The 13,741-nt window shown below is 36.5% G+C and overlaps 1 protein-coding gene across 11 annotated transcripts in view; it reads left to right on the top strand.

Annotated features, from left to right (window-relative positions):
* The window catches only part of IMMP1L (inner mitochondrial membrane peptidase subunit 1), a 96,981-nt gene that overhangs the window by 55,542 nt on the left and 27,698 nt on the right, over nt 1-13,741 (top strand). For 10 of the 11 annotated variants that reach the window (XM_049890826.1, XM_049890825.1, XM_049890829.1 and 7 more), the window contains 2 exons: nt 9,394-9,527; nt 11,365-11,453. In XM_049890826.1, coding sequence (XP_049746783.1) covers nt 9,423-9,527; nt 11,365-11,453 — 194 coding nt within the window. In that variant the 5' untranslated portion in view covers nt 9,394-9,422. Of the gene's footprint in view, nt 1-8,130; nt 8,283-9,393; nt 9,528-11,364; nt 11,454-13,741 lie in introns of all 11 variants that reach the window. The other variant, XM_049890823.1, reaches the window with a different exon arrangement.

The raw sequence follows: 13,741 nt of genomic DNA, 5'->3' as shown, positions 1-13,741 counted from the left end.
ATTAATTGCTGCTCTAATCTTTGTTACTTCCTTCTGCTTGCTTGAGGTTTAGATTGCTCTTATTTTTCGAGAGTCTTTAGATGAAAGGTTATTTATGTGAGCTCCTTCTTCTTAATATAGACATTTATGACTACATTTCCCTCCAAGCAGTGCTTTTGCTGCGTTCTAGGAGTTTTAGTCTGTTGTGTATTCATTTTCATTCATCTCAAAAGTGTTTTCTGCCTTCCTCTTTGGTTTCTTGTTTTTGGCCCATTGGTTATTCAGGAATATTTTGTTTAATTTCCACATGTTTGTAAGTTTCCCATATTTTTTTCCTGCTATTGATTTCTAATTTCATTACCTGGTGGTTGGAGAACATACTTTATATTATTTCTATTCTTTTAAATTTATTGAGGTGTTTTTTATGGCCTAGCATATGTTCTATCTTAGAGAATGTTCCATGTGCTTTTGAGAAGAATTTATATGTTGGGTGGAGTGTTTTATAAATGTCTGGTAGGTTTAGTTGGTTTATAATGGTGTTCAAGCCTTTCATTTTCTTTTTGATCTTCTGCCTAGTTGTTTCATCCATCATTGAAAGTAGGATGTTGATGTCTTTAGGTATTGAATTGCCTACTTCTCTCTTCATTTCTATCTCTTTTTGCTTCATGTATTTTGTTGTTCAGTTATTAGGTATATATATTTTATAAGTGTTGTATCTCCTGATGGATTGACCCTTCTATCATTATGAAATAACCCTCTTTATGTCTAGTAACATTTTTTTACAAGTCTGTTTTTTCTGATATAGTTATAAAAAAAAAATAAAAATTATTATTTTTATTTATTTATTTTTTTTATAGCCACTCCAAATTTCTTATGGTCACTGTTTGCATGATATATATTTTTTTGTCCCTTTCTTTTCAATATATTTCTATCTTTGAGTCTAAAATGTGTCTCCTGTAGACGTCATATAATTGGATTTATTTTTTATCTCTGCCTTTTGGTTCGATTTTTAATCTATTTATATTTAATGTTATTATCAATATAGTTGAATAAACATGGGTCATTTTACTTTTTGTTTTCTATATGTCTCATAGGAACCCTCGTGGCACAGTAGTTAAGACCTCAGGCTGCTAACCAAAGGGTTGGCAGTTTGAATCTATCAACCGCTCCTTGGAAACCCTGCAGGGCGGTTCTCCCCTGTCCCATAGGGTCACTGTGAGTCAGAATCAACTTGACAGCAACGAGTTTGTCTTTTGTTTTTGTGTATGTCTCAGGTCTTTTTTTATTTATCTGTTCCTCCTTTACTGTTTTCTTTTGCATTAAATGAATATTTTTACATGTATTTTTAATATTTTACATGTATTTGGGGGTTATTTTTAAATATATTTTTAACGTAGCATTTTAATTTCTTTAAAGTTGTTTTACTATTCTTTTTGATTTATTTTTCTAGTAGTTTTCTAGGGTTTACCACATAGACTTTAACTTATCAGAGTCAGATTCAGGTTTATATTTGCTTAATTCCAATGATGGGGGCAGTGGTGGGTCAGTGTTAGAATTGGTTTGATTTCTGGCCAATGCACGTCAAACACATCCACCACCTGTTCATTATTGGAGGCCTGTATGTTGCTATGGGAAGCCCTGGTGGCATAGTAGTTAAGCCCTACGGCTGCTAACCAAAGGGTCGGCAGTTCAAATCCACCAGGTGCTCCTTAGAAACTCTGTGGGGCAGTTCTACTCTGTCCTGTAGGGTCGCTATGAGTCAGAATCGACTCGACGGCACTGGGTTACTGGGTTATGTTGCTATGAGGTGGAACAGGTTTCAACAGCTTCTAGACTAAAAGACTAGAAAGAAAGGCGTAGCGATCTACTTCCAAAAAATTGGCCAATGAAAATTTTACGGATCACTGGTCTGATCTGCAACTAGTCCTATGGATGCCACAGGACCAGACAGTGTTTCATTCTATTGTGCATGGGGGCATCATGAGTCAGAGGCCAACTTGATGGCAGCTAACAACAATTCCTGTGATATATAGACACTTTACTCCTATATAGCTCTATTCCCTTCCTCCTTCTTTTGGTATTATAGCTATACATATACATTTATTAATGTTATAAACCCAGTAATCCACTGCTGTAATTATTTCTTTATCATCTGTGGTCATTTCCTTAGCCCAATACAACTTTGAAGCAGCCTCTTTTGTGCTGTTATTGGCAAATATATGACACATATATTTCTATATGTTACAGGCTGAATAATATATATATGATTTTATACAATTGCTTTTAAAATCAGTTTAGGAAAAAAAGGAGAAAATCTGCATTTATACTGTCTTTTATAATTACATAATAATTACCTTTATCATGCTCTTTGTTTTTTCATGTGGATTTGAATGACCATCTGGGATCATGTGCTTTTCTGCTTGAAAACTTCCTTTAGTATTTCTTATAAGGTGGGTCTGCTAACCAAAAAAAGCTGCCAGTTTTGTTATCTGGGAAAGTCTTTATTTAGACTTCATTTTTGAAAGGTACGTTTGCTGATTCTTGGTCAACTCTGTTTTTGTTTGAGCACTTTGTATCTGTTATCCCAGTGTCTTCTGGCCTCCCTGTTTTCTGCTGAGAATTAAGCTGTTAATCTTATGGGGGTTCCCTTGTAAGCGATGAGTCATTTTCCTCTTTCTGCTTTCAAGATTTTCTTCTTGCCATTGACTTTCAGCTTTTTTGCCCTGATTTTTCTGTGGTTCACTTTGCATTTTTACTACTTAGAGTTTGTTGAGCTTCCTGGATGTGGAGGTTATCGTTTTCAATAAATTTGGGAATTTTCAGCCATTAGTTTTTCAAATATTTTTTCTGCTGCTTTCTCTCTACTCCTTCTGGTATTCCCATTGCATGTGTGTTGTATGTTGGGCACTTAATGGTGTCCAGATTTCTCTGAACCTCTGTTCATTTTTCTTCATTCTTTTATCTTTCTGTTCTGTAGCTTGCATAATCTCTATTGGTCTATCTTCAAGTTTGCTAATTCTTTTTTTAATAATTTATTGTGATTTGGGTGAAAGTTTAGATAGCACACTAAGTTCCCATTTAACAATTTCTGTACATATTGTACAGCAACATCAGTTACATTTTCCACGTTGTGTCAACATTCTCATTAATTCTGTTTTGGTTGTTCCGTTTCCATTAATCTAGGTTCCCTGCCTCTGCCCCACCCCCAACCTTCTCATCTTTGCTTTAGAGTAAATGGCGAGTGGTCTCATATAAATTTTTTTTTTCTTTAAAGGAGGATAGTACTCATGGGTGATATCGTGTATTTTTTTTAACCAATCTGTTATTTAACTGAAAAGTGACACTTTAAAGTGTATCTCAGGGCAGTACTCTCGGGGGTTCCTCTAATCTTTACTGGTTCAGTAAATCTGACCTTTTATAAAGCTTTTTTGAGTTTCGTTCTACAATTTTCTCCCATTCTATCCAGGACCATCTTTTGTGTCCTTTGTCAGAATGGTAGGTAGTGGTAGCTAGGCATCATCTAGTTCTTCTGATCTCAGTATAGATGAGGCCATGGTTCTTGTAGACAGTTGGTCTTGTAGACTAGTTTCTGCTTTGAGTTCTTGGTATTGTTCTTTCTGTTTTGTTCCAGACAAGTAGAAACCAATAGTTGTATCTTAGATGCCTGTTTCAAGCTTTTAAGACCCCAGATGCTACTTAACAAACTAGGGTGTGGAATGTAAACTTCGCCAGTTCAAATCTATTGTGCAGATTTGAATTTTTTAATTTCTGTTATGTACTTATCAACTCTGGAATTGTCGTTTGATTCTTTTTTACAGTTTCTTTCTGTTGATTTTCACTACTTGATGTGACACTTTCATCATCCCTTTCCTTCTTTAATCGGGCTTACCTTTAGTTCTGTGGACATAGTCATAAGGGCTACTTTGATTATCTTTCCGTTAAATTAGACATCCAGTTGCTGTCACAGTTGCTGTTGCTTGCTGTCCACCTCCCACCCCCCTGGTATATCAGTGTATGATTCATACTTTGTTGTTTTTTTTTTTTTTGCATGCCTCATAATTATTTTGTTGGAAACTGGACATTTAACATAACATTTTGTTACAACTCTGGGTACTAGTCCTCCTATCCAGGGCTTATTATTTGCTTATTTATTTGTTTAGTGACTGGATAGATTATTTTAGTATTGTCTGTTCCTCCCCTCCACCCCCACCACTGTGTTAAGCCTCTGATGTTGCTCTTCAGGGAGGCACAACTTTGGGTATGTCTAAGACATCCTGGGGAAACAGTGGTATTGTTAGGGTTTTCTTCCTCTCTTTCCAAGACTATACCCAACTGTTAAACTTCACTAATGCTGGCTGACTGCTCTGCTGTTTATAGCAATTCCCTGGAGAATAAACTGATAGGTAAATTAATCCAATCAAATTGGGGCTCCTTTGAAGGAATAGTTGCTTAGTCAGTGCTTGGTATTTGTTTTGACCTCAGCACTCTTCCTATTTGTCTGGGTCTCCTCCCCCTGTTCTCTGCAATTTAGCTACCCATTCTAGCCTATATCTTCATTAAATCCAACAGATCTTCTCCTAGTTCCTTTTCACCACAACCTGCACTGTTTTTGAGGGCATCTTTAGGCTCGAAATTCTCCAACCTGTGTCACAAATGAAGTTAGCTTTTGGGGGAAGAGATCAGGAACTGTTTTATCACTTCAGGCAAAATCTCTGGGCCAGGACTCTGGAGCTGTGAGTGGGAACAATGGTAAGCTTCTCTCTGAGTGCACCACTGCTTTAGAAGCAGAGCTCTTGGTGAAGGGTGGAGGCAATAGCCTGAGGTCTTCTCAGCTTGCTGCTCTTGGCATGGAACCTCCACCTCACGAACCATTGCAAGGCGAATCAGGTCCCTGGTATTCTCAGTGTGCTGCATGCATGGTAGAGCCCTCGATCTTACCAGCAGGGACTGGACAGAAGAAGGGAGCCCCCACCTCTTGACTGCCCTTGCTCTGGACTTAGTCTCAGCAACAAGTTGCTGTGGCAGGATGAGAAACACCAAAATCCTGTTTCTGCCAGGAAAAAGCTTTCCAACTGAGACCTGGGGGGAGAAGGAGCCTTGTATTTTGGCTATAGTGATACAGAGTGGAGTTTTTGCTTTACTGAGCTGGTAGAGGGATAGAGAGAGTAGTCTTGCTTCGAATACAACAGACTCTTTACCTTTTTACTGAATTTTTGTAGATTCTTTTAAACAGATGTTTCTTCATTTGCTATTTGCCGTTATGACCATTTCCAGCAGCTTTAAATGGTTGTTTTTTAAAAAATAACTTCCGGCAGTTTCACTGGGGAGTTCATCATGGAGTTCTTCATGCTGTCATGCTGGAAATTAATCATGTATCCTTTAATTCGGAGTCCTTGAGTGGTGCAAATGATTAATGTACTTGGTTGCTAACCAAAAGGTTGGAGGTTCAAGTCCACCCAGAGGTACCTTGGAAGAAAGACCTGGTGATCTACTTCCAAAAAATAAACCATTGGGAACCTATCGAACACAGTTCTACTCTGACACACATGGGATTGCCATAAGTCAGAGTTGACTTGACGGCAACTGGTTTAATTCTTTTTTTTTAAATAGCACTTTCGTTAAATTTTTTTATTTATAAAATCACTAATTTTTAAACTGCATCAGTTATAACTGTAAACCAGATTCCTAATGATGGGAGGAGTTATTTTTCATATTTCCTAAAAGATTTAATGAGAATACTTTTGTTAAAATAAAAACCATATTAAGCCAATAATAGAAATTGACTGGTTTATTTAGTGTATGATTTGCAAATTGGGGTAATATTTCGACTAGGAAGTCAAAAATGTTCCAAAGGTGTGAGATCCCCTAAAGACTCTTAGGTCCTATCTTATTGGCATTGCCATGGCTAAAGGCTAGGGAACAGTGTTTAAGTAACAGTTTACCCTAAAACACGGCTTCCAGTGTGACCCTGGAGTTCCTGTTTCTCAGAACTGAGGACACATAGGTAATTCTTCAGAAGAGCCCAATGCCTAAGGCAAAACAGTCTCCACTAAGCTGCTTACTAGGCCACTGTTTGAGTTAAAGGTGACTTTAAGAAACTAGCTTGTTCAAGGTTCAAAGGACACCTAAGGGCAAATGGCCTGGGTGGGTCACCCCAACTCCATGGACCCCAGAAATCTGGATTCCAGGAGAATTAAAAGTTTCCCACTTTGTAATAGGTTGCTGCCAATTATTTTTCTACCTCTGTTGAGTGTAAAATGGTGGCAGTGGTAGTAATATCAGAATCTGTTTAACTTCACTTGAGTGTAGGATAATGAGAATCCCAAGGCTGATCCCCACGAGGTGGAGGTCTGTCATACCTGCACCCTTGAACCTTTTTACCAATTCCGACACCAGCCATCCCTCCCATGGCACTGTCTACTTCTCTTCTGGGTTCGATAACTCATTGCAGTGGCCACACAGAACTCACAGACCATACTTACGGTTAAGTGGTTTATTTAGGAACAGGGTACAACTCGTGATTAGGATCATCCAGCTACAAGTCAGGATCAGGAAGCTTGTAAAGTCTCCCTTCTTCAGTGCAGAACGGCTCTTTCAGCCCCTCGCAGCCTCGCAGGCCTCCTCAACACCCTGAGGTCAGGCTCCACTCAGCCCTGCCGTCTTGGCCCTGCCATCTCTCAGCGCTGACTGCCTCTGGGCTCCTTCTGGGCCTCTCGTAGCCTTTAGTGTTACAGCTCTTGACCAGTGTTATAGCTCTTTTAGGAAGTTTCTTGACTTTTCTCTCTGCTGCTGCTTTCTTCCTGATGCTTCTCTTCCTGCTTCTTTCTGCCTGACTTAACCTCTGTGAGGCTGGCTGCATATACAAAACAATTTCAAGGCATGACCTAGCCCAGTAGTGGCCACAAACTGACCAATCCCCTCTCAATGGGCCACAGACACTTTATTTACATAGTTGGCATGGCTAGGCTGTAATGCATCTCATTTGTACAGTCTGTTAACCAGTCCCTGCAAAGTGTATACCCGTCTCAGGGCAGGCAGTACCCTCAGACCCAGGAAAAGTCAGTCAATCTGGAGAAAAGTAACAAGCCCTCTAGTGTAGAAAACTAGGATAAAAGTAACTCATCAGGGCCTAGGGAAAGAATCTCTCAAGCTGTTTTCCCAAAGAACCAAGGCAAGAGGCCACATAAAGGGAGTCATTTCACCACAGTAAGAAAAGCGTTAACATGTCTGTTCACTATCTGTATATCTTCATGGCCTTGAGATCATCATTTTGAACATAGTTACCATTCTGTAGTACTGATGATGTGGAAGGTACAGGAAATTTGGGTTCAATATTTATTTATTGTTTTAGTCAGACAAGCCTCCTACATATTACATTTTTTACCAGGCCCTGGGATTCAAAGATAAATAAAACACATTCACTGCCCAGACATGTAAACAAATACAATGTGCAGTAAGAGAAATACATATAAACGAATATAATGTGGGTAAGTATTATAATCAATGTATGTTTAAGGTAGGTGAATGACACAAAGTAAGATATGTTGCTTAGAATGGTAGCCTGGAAGGACATGCCAGGGAAGGAGACATAATAGACATAGGTGACTGAACACTAATTAGTAAAATATACAGTCTTGTACCCTGGCCTATAAAATTCTGTTATTTCACGGAAAGACAAGTTCAACGAGAAACTTAGATAACTAAAAACACATGTAATGTTATAAAGTTATGCAGTGTATGCGGGTTTCCAGGTGACTGATACAGTAACTAACATGTATTGAAGTATTCTGCTATACAAACTACATGACTTATCATATATGATCCTCACAACAACCTTCTTAGATAGGTACTGATATTAAGCCGATTTTACAGATGAGGACACTGAGACAGAGGCAGAATAACCTCTTGAAAACCATATAGCTAATATGTGGTGGAGCCAGAATGCAAACTCAGGCAGATATATTCCAGTACCAGCTTTCTTAATCATATACAAATGAACCATAAAGAATATAGGGACCCAGAGAAGAAAGAAAAGCTAGCCTAATGAGAGCATTTGAAGAAGAGTTATAAATTAGATGGGTGACGAGTATCATGAAGAATACTCTAGACATAGGTGTTAAAAAAAAAAAAAATTTTTTTTTTTTTTTTTAGCATAGGTAAATATTCGCTAGGCAAAGTTTAATTGAAGAACAGACCAGTATAATTTGAGTAGCCAGTGTAAGTAGGAGCATAAAGGAAACTCTGGTTGGAAACTGAAGATGGCATGGGAGCCAACTGCCCAGGATCTTGAAAACAAGTCTAAGGTAAATCAGGACTTGAACTAATAGCCACGGAGGTTATGGGAGCAAATGGTGATACAAGATTCAGTGTAGCATAATGTTTAAGTCTGGACTTCGTCATTTACCAGCTTTATGATGTTGAGCAAATTACTACTCAGGCTTTTCCTCCCTGATCTAAAAAATGAGGATACAAATAGTATCTACCTCACAGAAGTATTACATGTAAAGCTTGACATATAATAAGTATTGAGCAAATGTTATATATTATTATTGATAGGTTTTAGTAAATTTAATCTGGAAACAGTATATAGTAGCTTAGGTCTAAGTCTTAAGCCATTAGTTGAGAGATGCACAAAACATGGTTACAGCAGATAAATAGAAAGGAAAGGACAGATACTAGAAATATTCATCTAAAATAATATTAATATTTTAAATTTATGTGGCTTTAAAAATCTATATCGTTCTTTGTGCTGTTTCATAGTATTTGTGCATTCATATCAGCAGTTAATAGCTGACAACTGAATGTAACTGTTTAATTTACAAAGCACTTTGACATGTGTTGTCGAATTTGATTGTCAGAACTGCCTTTGAGATGATTATTATTGAGGCCCAGAGAGGTTAAGTGATTCATCAAAGATCACACAAGTTAATAAACGAACCATTTTAAAACTTGAATCTCCATACACCTATTCTAGTGCTTTTCTCATTATATCATATTACATTACATGAGAAGAACTATTGTAGTATATAGCAGGCAGCGATATGAAAAAGTATCATTAGTTGCTTTAAAGAGTTAATGTCTTTTATTAAGTATCTGTCTTAATGCCTTAATATCAAAAAATAACCAATGTATGGAAAGGGACAGAGTAGTTCAAACTCTACTAGTGATCTAATTCATATAGAAGTTAAATAGATAAATAATAATTTCTGTTCAGAAGATCAAAATATTAAGTGACTATAATTTGCCATATAAAATGTCTTTAGCAGAAATGAAAATAAGCTCACGTTCTTCTGTATCAAACTCTGTTAGCCATTTAGTACACTCTGGGTGATTGTAAAATATTTTAAAATAAAGCTATTTCATAAGAGTTTTTAAATAGTATTGATGATGAAACTTTTTGAAATTTACCATCAGGCCAATGGTGGCAGACTCTACATAGAACTATGCTCCGTGGTGTTCTGGGAAAAACCTTTCGGCTTATTGGCTATACTATTCAGTATGGCTGTATAGCTCATTGTGCATTTGAATACGTTGGTGGTGTTGTCATGGTAAGTTTTACATTCAAGAATAATTATTTAAGATATTTTTTAAAACTTATTAAATGGAAGAAAAATACATTTTTCCCAATTATAGTTGAAGATAAAGTGTGAAAGTTAAAACATAAAATTGTTCCAAATTTCGATGTATAAGAGATCGTTTTTGATTCGGCACTGATATAAACTCTAAGACCCCTAACTTTAAATATGGTTCTGTATTTTGTTTCTGATAGGGGCATGAAAGGTCCTATTAATAATCCTAATAATAATAATTGCTACCACTTTTCAAATGCTAACTTACTTACTGTGTCCTAGGATATGTTTGGTGTTTTAGCTATATTAACTCGTTTAATCTTTTACACTTGGTGAGATATTAGAAACCCATTTTATATATGAGGAAACCGAGGCTCAGAAAGCTTGAGTAACTTGTTTGAGGTCCCACAGTTAGTAAGTAGCAGATTTGGAATTTCAACACAAATCTGTCTAAATTTCCAAAACTCCTACTCTTAATTAACCACTGTCTTTAACTGTCATTAAAACAAATTATATCATTCTATCTGATGCCAATATTAAAGGGTTAAACCTGCCTCCCCATCAATGTTTTTCCTTAATATTGTATTATGAATCTATCAACCATGACTTTTCTAACCTTTTCTCATATAAATGAAAGAAGAAATTGATCGAATGGGCAGTCATGTTTTTTAATTAATTTTACTGTAATAGATTCAGTACAGAATTGTACAATCTCACGTTGAATGTAGCTGAAGTAATGCATAAATATTTAACTGAGAATCCCCTCCTTGATTTTGTAAAAATTATTGTAGTAAAATCTATATAAAACATTTGCCATTTTAACCACTCTTAAAAGTACAATTCAGTGGTATTATATTTACCATGTTGTACAGCCATCACCACTATCCATTTCCAAATGTTTTTCATCACTCTAAACAGAAACTCAGTACCTCTTAAGCAATAACTTCCCATTTCTCCCTTCCTGCAGCCTCTAGTAACCACTAACACACTTTGTCTATGCACTTGCCTATTCTATATGTTTCATATAAGTGGGCTTCTGCCACTCCTTGATTTTGTAAAAGTTATATTGGTACTTCCAGTGGGCTACAGGGTAGCAAACACACTTCCATTGTAGGAGGTTTTGAGTAAAAGGTTTTATTACATATAGAGTAAGTGAAGATTCTTATATTTAGATTTGTATGAGGCAGTAATTATTTATTCCAGTTTTGAGGTATATGTGAAGATTATTGTTTTAAGACATACAAATATGAAAATCTTGAAACTTTACTGGCATTTTTCAGTAGAAAATATAAATTGCACCCATCAAATGAGTAAGCTGTTCTCTTGGAATGGGAGGAAGGGCATCAACTCACAGACTAGTTCGATACCACTTAATAAATTAGTATCATGAGCACTGGATATTTAAGAAAATCATTCTTTCATTCATTCAATAAATATTTACTGACTATCTTATGCTAAGCACTGTTCTTGGCCTTGGTTATATAGCTGGGAACATGAGAGACAAGTTCCCTGCCCTCATGGAGCTTACATTCCACAGGGTGACCAAAATCTGGACACATTTATAACGTTATATTAGTCCTATATTAAAATGTAATATCAATAAACCATTGATAATATATTTGCTTGTGTTTCCAGACTTGGTGGCCACTCTGTAGCTGTGAACTTATTATAAATTATTCCTCAAAGATACTGCCTTACTATATTGTTCTTTAAAGCTTAAAGAACATTTGCTTGATTTTCTTTAAGTCTTTGCAGATGATTTTTGTTGGATTAAAAAAGGTTTGAACTCAAATTACAAAATTACCTCTCTTTTTAGTGTTCTGGACCATCAATGGAGCCTACAATTCAAAATTCAGATATTGTCTTTGCAGAAAATCTTAGTCGCCATTTTTATGGTATTCAAAGGTAAATTTCCATCATGGATATTTTAAGTTTATAACGTTATATTAGTCCTATATTATAATGTAATATCAATAAACCATTGATAATATATTTGCTTGATAAAAGATACAGTTTCTTTTATCTTTAAAACTCTGCCATAAAAAACCAAATTAATAATTAGCTAGATAAAATTTTGAGTCAAATGTTTTCTCTAAGTTTGAGAAGTGTTAATGGTTTCTCTAAACATGTGCAGTCTATTGGGTTATTGTATCCCTTTTGTCACTGTCCAAAAGAGTTAACAGTTCCTTTTATGATATAAATCTAAGTCTCCTTTACTATTTTGTTGGATCCCAGAATGTTTTGAAGGAGCCCTGAGGGACCAGTGGTTAAGCACTTGGCTGCTAACCCAAAGCTTGGTGGCTAGAACTCACCAGTGGCTTGATGGGAAAAAAGGCCTGGTGATCTGTTCCCCGTAAAGATTACAACCTAAGAAACCCTGTGGAGCAGTTCTACTCTGTCATACGGGGTTACTCTGAATTGGTATCCACTTGATGGCAATGTTTTGAGTCAAGAATAGGAACTTAAGGACTACATTATATATGCTCATTAATGTTTGGTTGTTTCTAATTCTGAAAAAGTAAATCTATGTTTTTATCTCAGTAAACTGCAGGCTTGGCTTCCTTGATCTGGTATGTAGCTTATGGCATAAATAGGTTTAGGCACTCTCTTTCTCTATAGACCTTTGCTATAATCTGTTTCACATTACTGAAAAATAGTCAAGAATAGTGAAAAAAAAAAGTTTTAGCATTTTCTGATCTTTCACCAGCCTTAGACTCTGTAGATGGAAACTATCCCTTTGTCAAAATACATGGTCTAGCAAAGGTCCCTCGGTAACTCTTCTACAGATATTTTACCTATATCAACTTCAAGAAACCTAATGGATAGATGTAAACCCTGTTGCCGACGAGTCGATTCCGACTCATAGTGACCCTATAGGACAGAGTAGAACTGCCCCATAGAGTTTCCAGCGAGTGCCTGGTGGATTTAAACTGCAAACCTTTTGGTTCACAGCGTTAGCATTTAACCATGATGCCACCAGGATTTCCAACTGATAGATATAGAGGTTACAAAATAAAACTTGCATAATAGGGCTGTGTTCCAGCTCCCTTTTCATTTTAACTTACATCAAAATGGCATGATACAGCCTTTGGATTAACTGGCGACCTGCCCTCAATGTAGCGTGAAGGTAAGCTTCTGTGTTCCATGCTAATGGTGTGATTTTACTCTCATGATCCTAGAACATCCTTAACAAGGAATTGATCTTGTTGGCTAAGTAATTTTTGAACGAACAGCTCAATATTATCTTTTTTTGGTAGATACTTTTTGCATTCCGACAAGTATACGAATAACTATATTCAGTAAATTAAGATTCCTCGAAGGTATCATTTTGTACTATATTCATCCAAGGGGCTCATTAGGTTGCAGGATAGCTCAAAATCTGGCATTTATAGGAGACATGCCAAAGTAACTTTTATAACCAAGATAGCCAGTTGATAACTTCTGGCTTAAATATATTACTATCTCGAGTAGTCTCTTTCTCTGATTTGCAGCACAGAATTCTGAGACTTCAAGGGACTCTCTGACCCTTGACAAGAGGTCTTCTTGGTGGCTGCATGTTTCTAAAACTAGAATAGTCTTTCATTTAAGCAAGAATAAAAGTCAAAACATCTGGTCTCTAAAGAACATGGATTTTTTTCAGTCAGCCACCCAGAACGCTCATACTTGAGACAGTCATAATCTCTAATTACTACTTATTCTTTCAACGAATAGTTAATGAGCACCTAATGTACATAATGGGGCCCTGGTGGTTAAGCATTTGGCTGCTAACCGAAAGTCGGCAGTTTGAATCCACCAGCGGCTCCTTAGAAACCCTATGAGGTAGTTCTGCTCTGTCCTATAGGGTCACTATGAGTTGGAATCGACTCTACGGCAACAGGTTACAGATTAATGTATAAAATATGCTATAAATTATAGGGAATGTTGAGATGAATAAGATGTTGACCCTTCTTTTCAAAAGCCTACAGTCTAATAGGATAATAAGGATATTTATAACTATAAATAAGAAAATAAAATTTAAGTCATAGTTGTATTAAATTTCTTTAAAAACCCTATTTGAAAGAGTTAGAAATCCAAGGAATATGTATTTTGATATACTCTGTGCATATATCTGGTTAAACCAGTTGCCGTTAGAGTCGATTTTGACTCATGACAACCTCAAGGGTGTCAGAGTAGAACTGTGTTCCACAGAGTTC

Source organism: Elephas maximus, chromosome 7, assembly GCF_024166365.1.
Source record: "Elephas maximus indicus isolate mEleMax1 chromosome 7, mEleMax1 primary haplotype, whole genome shotgun sequence".
Classification (NCBI taxonomy): domain Eukaryota; kingdom Metazoa; phylum Chordata; class Mammalia; order Proboscidea; family Elephantidae; genus Elephas; species Elephas maximus.
Note: the sequence above shows the minus strand (reverse complement) of the source record. Positions and strands in the feature narration are given on the sequence as shown.